Genomic DNA, 10,843 nt, shown 5'->3' with positions numbered 1-10,843 from the left:
GTTCCTGAGACATTCTATCTTTAAATAAATAAACGAACAAATAAATAAATAAATGCATGAATAAATAAATGTGGGGTGGTGGGCTGTGAGAGGAAGCCTGGTAAAGTTGCGCTAAGGTTAGAACCCCCGGAGATCCTGAAGGGACTGTAGGAGCTTTGCCTGCTCCCAGAACCAGGGCCCTGTCACACAGCTGCAGCCCCCAGCAGCCCCCATAGGTTTGTGGCCATCACATAGGGGCAGCACCCCAAGTCTTCCCACATGTAGATAAGGTATCCCCAACCTCTCAGACCAAGCCAATAGGAAACACCTACTGTCAGATCCCAAACCACCCCAAAACTACAGATAAAGATCGTATCCAGAAGGAATAAAGGTGTGTGAGCATTATTCTGTCATCTGAGAGCTTCTGTCACCAGAGCTGTAAGACCACTGCCAGAGAAGAGATCTGCTCTTCCTAAACACCACCAGTAGTTCCCTTACACCCATCACTGGATAGTAAGCTTCATCTTGGCTCAGCCTGGCCCTGACTCAGCACAAAGTGACCGGTGCAGATTCTTGGAGGACAGAGGCAACTACAGGGCAGACACAGAGGTGGAGGTAGCTGCAGCAGCAGAGGTGGTCGAGGAAAGTCCCCCTCCCTGCTCACATTCTCCCCACTTCACCTGAACCCTTGCACCTGGCCTGGCCAGAGATCTCTGTGGAAAGCTTCCGATACACAGGCCCACAAATAAATGAATAAGATAGTCAGTGATCAATAAAAAAGAAGCCCATTGTTATTTCTTGTTCTCCATATGTGTATACACAAGGGAAAGTGCACATGAGCATACAAGTGCACACTTGAACACACAACGCAGAAAGTAAATAAATGAGTAGATGAATTATATTTAATTCTGTCATTTAACGATAGGCATGTTATAACATGCCTAACATTCTATAGCTATATGTAGTTATAAGATAGTAGAGAGGGTAGTAAAATATAGGACATTTCAAAACTGAATGATGTCATTAAAAATTGTCAACAAATCCATTTTATTCTGCTGTAAAGTAATGCCATTTCAAGGTGTGGTCTATTGGCCTGCAGCAAAGGCTAATGCTATTTTGAGGTTATTTTAGAATAAGCACATTGCTAAAGTACCAGAAAGAAACACCATGGGAAGTTTATCTTCTGTGTTTATAGCTGTACCCTATGGGCCTATTGCTTGATGTTATTGGAACTTCCATAGACAAAAGGAATGATAAATCCTAATATGTAGTCCATATAAGCTATTGTAAGTATTGACTATGGCACTGGTAGTAAATATTTAAGATGTGATATACAGTAAATAACTTTACCATTATAGCCCTTTTGCTTTTAGAGTATGATTTTATCATGGTTATTAAATGATGAAGAAGTATCAGATTTGCAAGATGATTAAGGAGGAAAAGACACATGTTACTCAAGCCTGGTGACCTTAGTTCAATTCTCAGAGCCCAAGTAAATGTGGAAAAAGGAAACAGACTGCACAAAGTTGTCTTCTGGTCTTCACATGTGCACCATAGAAACTCTGTTCCACCCTTCCACAACACACACACATTAAATATGCAAGCATACATGTTATACACTGTAGCTGCCCCAGCTGCCTCACATTCGGGGGGGGCACTTTGTAACGGCCCGTTCTGCTGTTCTGGTCTGTGGGTCAGGGCCTAACAAGAGAGAGAGTGGGGATGGACACTCGAAGAATGGAGACAAGACAGTGAGTCTGATAAAGTTTCTTTTATTGGAAGGAAATCCTGGGTATTTATACCCTTTACCACATGCCTTGCCCTCGTGGACAAGCACAGCTGAAGGCACTACATCATGTGCCTTGCAGCATGGATATCACGTGCGCCTAGCTAGCAGTGAGGAGACCATGTGTGCCCAGCAGCTTGGAGACCACGTGCGCCTTGTAGTAGGCGGCACTAAACAACAAAACAAGATATGTGAGAAAAACAAGATGTTTATCAGAATGTGCTCAGCTGTTGTGGGCTGTTGAAAACAAGTCTCTTGTCAGGGTATATGGCTCAAGATGGCTGCAAAGATGATACCCGCTTTCGGCTAGGTGTTGACTCCCAACAATACACAAAATAGTTCTTCGTTTAGGGATGGAGTCCATGAGATTTCCCCACTTCTGTTTCACCATGTCTATTGGTGACATTGTCCAGGTCTTCTTGCTTAGATCGAAGTATCAATGGTAAAATCCTCCTTTTATTTCTAGTAGACACAATCTCACAGAATATTTCCTGTGTCTCTAGCCTTAACACTCTTTCTGGCTCCTCTTTTTTAATGTTCTCTTTAAATTAGAAGCAGGAATTGTATTATAGAGATATCCACTGGTGCTATGATACTCAAAATCAGTTGATCTCTGCATTGTGACTAGTCCTGGTTTTCTGTATTGGTCTTTTACTGTTGCAAAGAGAAGCTTTTTCAGCAAGGATTTGGAACTACACTTCTGTGTAAGTATAAGAATAAATGTTTAGAATGAAGTGAGGAATTTTGCTGTTTTATTAAAGTAGTGATAATGGATTCTCTTCGGAGATCTGTGATGTCACATATCCTTGACTCATATGTACTTGACTAGGTTTCCAGTGTCCATCATGATTCCCTCCTGTGATGTGTTTGTTAGCTCCAATCAGATGTTGGTTACCACTAAGATATGAATACAGGCATTGTACTTTTCAGGGACATCTTGGGATCCTTGTTGTTGTGGTTAATGAATTTCACAGCTGGGTAGGATTTTTGATTATTTCCCTCTCCTGGGAACATCCAAACATCTTCTAGGACTATGAAAATTAGTATTCAGGGAATAGGTATTAAGGTCTGACACAGATCTGGGCCTCCAAGTCTTGTGCCTGAATAAATGGAGTTTTCAACATTAGGGGTTTACTTTTAAAGTAGGGGAGGCAACTGAGGGCAATGACTTGTTTGGGGAGACTCATGTATTATCCCGACCAACAACTTTAAGGAGTTTCTTATGGCTGGTACTGAGATTTATATTAGAGAGTTTATGGCTCCAGAGGAGAGAATTATCAGTGTCCAAGAGGTTCAACTCCATAGATAGGTAGGTAGATAGGTAGGTAGATAGATAGATAGATAGATAGATAGATAGATAGACAGATAGATATAGAGGTAGAGATCTCCATATGCACTTATGTATTTCACCCAAAAACTCATTCTAAATGAATCAAAAACAGCAATGTGAAACTTGAAACAGAAACAAGTAGGAGAAAACAAAGGGAGGACCCTAGAAGATATAAGTATAGGAAAGAGTATCTGGATAGGACTCCATTTGCCATGGAATTAAGGCTAGCAAATGACAAGTGGTACCTCATCAAAATAAAAAGGGTTTTATGCATCTATAGAAACATCAGTTGGGTGAAGAGGAAGCCCACAAATCCAGGAAAGTAAATGGATACCATGCCAAGCATTGGGAAGAGCATTTGAAAAGGGCACTAACTGGGCACAAATGAATTGAAAGAGGAAACTGAAAAATTGTAGGGGTGTGGTCATCAGGGAAAGATAGGAATACAGAAGGAGAGGAAAGGAAGAGAGAAAATAACCATCAGAATCTCTGAAAGAACAAAGGGAGTCATTGTCTTTTTGTTCGCTTGTTTATTTGTTTGTTTGTTTGTTTGCTTGGATAAGGAAGCTGTTACGTTTCAGCCTGACATTCCTTCTGTGAAAGCTGGTTTTAATAACATTCACACTACAGAGATTTGGAAATGACATGAAAGAATTAGAAAGAAACTCACAGTGCCGTCTAGACACTCTGAGATAAAATGCTTGTCTGTTCAGAGAAGGGAAAATAGCAGGGTGTGGGGTTCACATTTTACAGTCATAAGAGAAGCCAGCCTGGGTTTGAAAGTAAGGAACTGAGGGCAGGGGCAGTTAGTGTTAATAGAGCAGGCAGAGAAAGCTGGAGAGATTTCTGAGAGTAAACTGAACCTGAAGGCTCGTCCCAAATAATGGGCACACCTCTTTTGGTTAAAGTCATGATTCATTTTCTGTCTTATGATTGCTGACCAGAATGCATCCAACTCTGCAGCAGAAACAGGCTTTTCTCACATACTTTCCCAGTAGGTATGTCACAAACATTCCAAGTCATAAATCCTCTGAGCTCTCCTGCCCACTCCTGACACATACTTAAGCCTGACTTGACAGTAGTTTCGAAATCCAACTCAATTTTTTCTCCAAAAGCCAATGGCTAACTAATGGAAACATCTATTCCTAATATATCAGTAAATGGTGAAATGTCTAGATAACCAGCTTCATTGTATCTAGAGTAATGGTAAAGCTCACGTCATATTAGTCTGGAATATGAATTCTTTACACTAATAAGAGAGAATCTGCTTTGTGCTTTATACACTAATACTGGATGTAGATAACACACACTGTCATTCTCAAATGTAAATAAAAATAGTAGAAGTGATACGAAGAATTCGAAAACTAGATACTATTACCGCCAGCTGTGCAAAAAATTTCCAAAATCTTTAGAATTAAACATTTACAAAATATCCATTTTGAATGCATTTTTAAAATTTTATTTTTTTCAATATGACAGTGAAAAATTCACATAGCCCATATTGAACTTACATATTCAAATAAGGCTTTGCCAATAGTAAAGGAGATTAATACATTGCTAGAGGTTCGGCATTTGACTTTATGTCAAAAGAGTTAATTTAGCTCTATGAATTACAGAAGACTTTGAATTCTGTTCCTTTTAAAGCTTTAATAAATGGTTGGCATCTATGATTACATCAGACTTTGATACCTCAGTTCACAACTACAGAAAACTTTAAAAGTGATTCTGAATACTACAGGTAAAATATTTTTATTGTAGGCAATTATTCAATCTGCATATTTGGCTTGATGCATAATAACTCATGTGGAAAAGGCATCCACAGTATGCTTGAGTTTCCAGAATCTAACATTCTTTCTTTCTTTTTTAAATATTTTTTTTCTTTTTGGCAATGATATTGATAGATTGGTTGGGTTTTTTTTTTCCAAATTATACGAATGGGGCTGTTTGGGAGTTACTTATAGTTTCCAAGTTGAATGGCACCGCGCACATAGACACATCTGAAGGTGCTTGGAAAGATTTGCCAGTACCGGACAGGGTTGCTGTAAAGACTCAGAGCAGAGTAGGAAGCCTTTCTGGAGCTGTATCCAGGTGGGCAGAAGTCATTCTGCCCAACTTCAGAGATGTTGTTGTTATGAAGGTAGACGACCTGCAACGTGAAATAGGGCAGAATGATTATTCTCCATTTGGGTATTGAGGTAATCAAGTATTGAGTATGTAAATACTATTTTTAATTTGGACATTTTGGTACGCATGCGTAACAATTCCGCAAGCCAAATATCATTTCCTACCTTCCTTTCAAAAGGTGCTTTTCCTTCCTCCGTTTGCCCTGTCTCCGGAAGTTGCACGTCAATCACTCTGGCTGTTCAGGCTAGAGACATGATGCTTGCATTCCACGTCCCGCCACCCAGTTCTACCACCTTATCATCAAAGTGCACACATAGTGCAGACCCCCTCACATCTGCTCCCTCAACCCAGCCTAAGCTTCTGGGGTCTCATCTTCAATTATTGACATGGCTACCAGCTCTTCCTACTTTCTCCTTTGGTTTTCAAAAACCCATTGTATCATTTTACATTCCAGAGAAATTCTGAGAAAATAATAACAATAAAGGCCATGACAAAACTAAATTGTAAAGACGATTATGCATGTCACAAAGATAGAAGCAGAATCCGAACCCAGGGCCTTCCCATCTCACACTCTGATGCCACTATGCTCTGAGCCTGCATTGTTACCATCCACGCCCTGTCTATTGTCACTCGCAGGCTTCCTGTCCTGCAGAAACTTCCCCAGAACACCTGAAGGCCTGTTGCATTGTTTCTTCATGACAGACAAGCCTTCTCTTGTTTTCCATTTCTGACACTCTTAATTCAGAGTTATATATCTCTATCTATACTCATAGCAGTTACCACCATACAATAGATTATGCATTTATTTGATTTTTTTCAGACAATATATCTTGTCTGAACATGAAGGACAACATGAAGGAAACAAGGAAATAGGATGCAGGTTCTAAAAATTAGAGAGACAGAGCTCAGAATGACTCTTCAAATATGTGTTGCTGTGGAAATAATTTCTTTAAATTTAACAGACTTCAAAGAATCGCACTTAATCATTCTCCTCCATGTCTTATCACATTCTTGTCTCTCCCTTAGCTTATAGATTTTAAAATGCAACCACATTCCAACCAACAGTGGATGGTTCCCAGTAAATCTTCCAGTGAATGGCCCATGAATGTCTGAGCAGCACAACTTGAACTTTGTGCTTTACACACAGGTACACACACACACACACACACACAGAGAGAGAGAGAGAGAGAGAGAGAGAGAGAGAGAGAGAGAGAGAGAAGCAAATGGCATGTGATATTTAAAGGGTTGAGGGTTGAGACATGGACACAAAGGAGTTAGAGGGAGGAGGGACAACATGCAAATATAATACATTTAGACAAATCACTTTGCCTTAGTGCATTAAATTCTCAAAGAATTAAAACTATATAATGAAAATAAAAATAAATATTTATACGTTTCATAAAATAATTCAAAAAGAAGTATGAAATAGGAAATCCTTATCATAAAGGAAAGAAGAAAATAGGATGCAGGTTCTAAAAATTAGAGATACAGAGCTCAGAATGTCTCTTTTCAAATATCTGTTGCTGTGCAAATCATTTCTTTAAATTCAACAGATTTCAAAGCATTGCACTTAATCATCTTCCTCTGTGTCTGACAAGATAAAGTGTGCTACCACTTGAAGCTTAGAGCTGAAATATATGAAGCAAAATTGCATGAAGTGGCATCAAAAGGGACAGTTGTTTTCTACTGTGTGTCCTTCTTTAATGTGCCTTTAAAGCAATCCCATGCTCTCCATAGTGTGTCCTAAGCTGATGAGGAAAAAAGAAAAACAGGAATAAAAAAGGTGAGAGCAGAACCAAAACACAAAACTAAGCTTGACGGAAACCCTAACAGTTCAAAAGGACAGCTAGTGTTGTCAAGTCTTCTAGTCATTCATTTAAAAAACAAACAAATTCTATCAATCCACTAACTCTGTTAAGCACACCAACTGAAAATAATCAACACCCAAGAAAACATGTGAAGTTCTTGGCTCATTTTCATGTCAAACACTAATTAAACTCAGTTAATGTCACATTTTCTATCAATGGAACTTTGAGTTTATGCCACAGCTAAGCAACAGTGAAAGTGAGATGAGTCCTTTCCTTTTAACATTACTGAGAGCAAAACAGAAGATCAGTCTGTCTTGAGTCACCAGCAACACATAGATATTATGTTATTTTACTTATAAAATGTGTCAAAATATTCTTTCTGAGACACAGTGATTGAACTTACAACTATTTAAATGAAAAGAGCTTTTTAAATAGTGTAATGGCACATGTCTTTAAGTTTTAGTGATTGAGATGTTGAGGCAGACGGATCTTTGGTTGTTTGAGGTCTGCCTGGTCTACATAGTGAGCTCCAAGATAGCCAGGGCTACAAAGTAAGATTCATCTCAAACAAACAATCAAAACAAAACAAATCAAAATAGAAAAAAAATTCCAACTAACACACACCACACACACACACACACACACACACACACATACACACACACCCCTCACTGAAAAACAATGGTGTAAACCCATTTTAAAAAGTACTAGGGCTTTATTTTGGTTTTATTTTTTTTCTTAAGTGAGTAACTTGAATGAACATTGCTTTTTTATAATTTTAGTTTCTCAAAGTAGCACTGGAAGTCTGTCATTATGCATAATTATTTTTGTCACTACTTAGTAAGTACAATTTTTATTTGTACATTTATAGACACAAAGAATATCAACCCAAGGGACTACTGGTCCCAGTATTTCTATCATTATCAAGCTATGTAATTTAATAATTTATATAAAATTAACTCAGTGCATTGCATTTTTCAGCCATAAATATACTTTTAGCTTACAGTTAAACCTTGTTTATTCTACATCACTAATCACACTGTCATTGGTCAGTGCCTTTACAACACATACTTATATGTTACACTGATCGATGATTTCAGATCAGGCTAACCGATAAGAAATATTTATATTAGCAGTAAGTTTTATGAAATATACAAGGTATATTTATCTTAAAAATTAATAAATTGAACATGTTTCCTGAAAAAGAATGTACATGCGACAATATCTAAAGTTCTTTTCTATGCAATGGTTTGAGTTTTGTATCCTCTCAAGTTCATGTTTTAAAACTTTCAATAAGGTCGGGTGCAGGATGGGCCTATGGAAAGGGACCAGTCACAAATAAGATTGCTGCCCTTACAGGAAGGTACTTTCCACCATGTGACAATAAGGGGTGACTTCAGGAGCTCAATATTTGGGTGAGGCCCTCACCAGAACCTAGCCATATTGGCACTCTGATCTCCGGCCATGAATGCTCTTTCCTAGGTTTTTGTTATTGTAGAAAGCCATGACGGGAAAAACTTTCTGTGGAGAGTTCCCTTCCTCCCAGAATCCGGGAAGATTCCTCTCCAGATAGTCCTCATAAGTAGAAATTGATTTGCTTTACCTGGACATACTTATGCTCTGCCAGCCCAGCAGGCACCCTGAGGAGTTTGTTGTTGTCCAAATGGAGCTCCCTCAGATGAGGAACGTTGGCCAGACTGCCATTCTCCACAACAGAGATGCTGTTAAAACTCAACCCCAGCCTGCAGAGGAGAGCAGAAATCAGTGTGCACAGTAGTCAGGAATCCATTTCTTCTAGTCAGTAGGTAATTGAGCAACTAGCAACACATTCATTTGGTTCTGCATCAACTGTTGCTGTCAGAGTGTTTTTCTTTCAACCTTTCTGAGTCTATGCAAAATCTGTGCTCTTTGTTTGCGCGTGAGGGTGTTTGTGTGTGCACATAGGTGTGTGTGTGTGTGTGTGTGTGTGTTTGTGTGTGTACATATTTAAGTGCAGATCTGTGTGAGGGTTCATGGCAGATATATTGTATGTGCATATGTTCAAAAAACTGATGTCAACACTGGATACCCTCCTTCATAATTTTCCACTTTAGGTTTGAGACAGTGTTTACTAAACCCTGGGCCCATTGATTTGTCAAAACTAGCTAGTCACTAAGCTCCAGGGATTCTCTTGTCTCTTTCTTCCAGAGTAAGTGCTGCCATGCCTAGGATTTTGCATAGGGAATCTGAACTCAGTCATAACTACACAGCAATTACTTTACCAACAGAAACGTCTCCACTGCCCCATACCCCAAAGTCTGTTCTTAACTCTCAGTAAATACTCTTCTGAGAAGACCTTAGAAAATATAAAATGTAGTGTTGTTACTTGGCTACTTGTATGCCTTTCCTTTGAAATAGCAATTGTCTTGTAGCATAGCCAGTCCTATCATAGAATCAATGTAGAATCGAACATAGTCAACAAACAACCATGAATTGATTTCTATATGTAATAAACACACAGATTAACTTGGTAAAGGGCAAAAAGAAATAGGATCCCTTTAGTCATTTTGGAACTGAAGCAACTATCCACTTGTCATACACATCTATTCATAGAAAATTAAAGGGATAACATTCTAAAATATTAATAAACCTGTTTTCTAGAACAAGTACTGGAATCAGTGTGTTGTATTAGATAGAACTTTCCCAGTGGCTCTTTAATTGAACTCTGGATCAGCCTGGTGTGGGTTTTACTTCTTCTCACTTAGGAAATCTAACTCATTTCTCTATGTTACATAAGTTTAATTTGGGTGAGGTCTTAGTTTATATTTTTAAATTAAAAGCATAATGAATGAGGATTCTAGGATATTAATATGATTCCAAGCCAGAAGAAGTTGGCTTGGAGGCATAACTAGTCCATTAAACATTCTAGGGATAAAAATCACCCAAAGCAGAAAGATGTTAATCCATCCACAGAGAGCAGGAGGCCACAGAATAGTGAAAGAGACCAAACAGCTGCAAGGAGGCAGAATGTTTATCAAGCATCTTCACATGCAAAAATGTGGTCTGGAGCGTGCAGAGTGCTTTCTGTACGCTTCTGGTAGGTCCAGGCTTGAGCCCCTTAGAACTTAGATATTGGCCTTACATAAGTAAAGCCCCTTATATATGGTTCTGCCTTTATTTTGAAATAATGATTAAAATGTGCAGATTTAGGGGCATAGGTAGCATCACGAATTAACTATTGATATCTTGCTGGGAAAACTATATTTTTTCCCTTCCTACTAGATGACTGTCTATTATTTATGAGCCTTCAGAATTGTGTCTCCTATACCTTGTGATATTCCAAGTCCTTTCTTTCAATTTAGCATTGGAATATTTGTTTTTAAATTATAGAATCCCTAACAACACTTTCAAGATTAATGTTATTTTAAAGTATTTATTTATATATTCAATCATCCAGTGTTTTGGGGTTTCTATATTTCTCCATGGATTAAAAGATCCATCAACAAAACTCGAAAACCATGTTTACTATTGCAAAATATGTCACCTAATAAAGGACACGATGACACACACATATCTGTATGTCATGTGTATATGTACCAATGACTATGTGGACATGTGTGTTTATTTGTATCTCTGTGTATAACAATCATTTCTATTTTACTTCAGAAAAGGAATGAGCGGTATTTTACCAGCACCGTCCTGATAATGAACTGGAAATTTGACATGAAAAATATGTTCTTGTTTTCTTTTCACAGGTTTGGGTTTTTTAAAAAAAATTTAACACCAATACAGCTGTATTCAAACCACTGAATAATAAGGAATATAGTGGTTTGATAG

General features: G+C 38.3%; 1 protein-coding gene across 2 annotated transcripts in view; it reads right to left on the bottom strand.

Moving 5' to 3' along the window:
* Nucleotides 1-4,527: 4,527 nt before the first annotated feature.
* The window catches only part of Dcn (decorin), a 35,542-nt gene continuing 29,226 nt past the window's right edge, over nucleotides 4,528-10,843 (bottom strand). For both annotated transcript variants that reach the window (XM_028783042.1, XM_028783043.1), the window contains exons 7-8: nucleotides 8,631-8,769; nucleotides 4,528-5,241 (exon numbers count right to left, since the gene is read on the bottom strand). In XM_028783042.1, the coding sequence (XP_028638875.1) occupies nucleotides 5,047-5,241; nucleotides 8,631-8,769 (334 nt within the window). In that variant the 3' untranslated portion in view covers nucleotides 4,528-5,046. The remainder of the gene's footprint in view (nucleotides 5,242-8,630; nucleotides 8,770-10,843) is intronic.

This window comes from Grammomys surdaster, unplaced genomic scaffold (assembly GCF_004785775.1).
Source record: "Grammomys surdaster isolate TR1022 unplaced genomic scaffold, NIH_TR_1.0 958, whole genome shotgun sequence".
Classification (NCBI taxonomy): domain Eukaryota; kingdom Metazoa; phylum Chordata; class Mammalia; order Rodentia; family Muridae; genus Grammomys; species Grammomys surdaster.
This window is presented reverse-complemented; position numbering and strand designations above follow the sequence as displayed.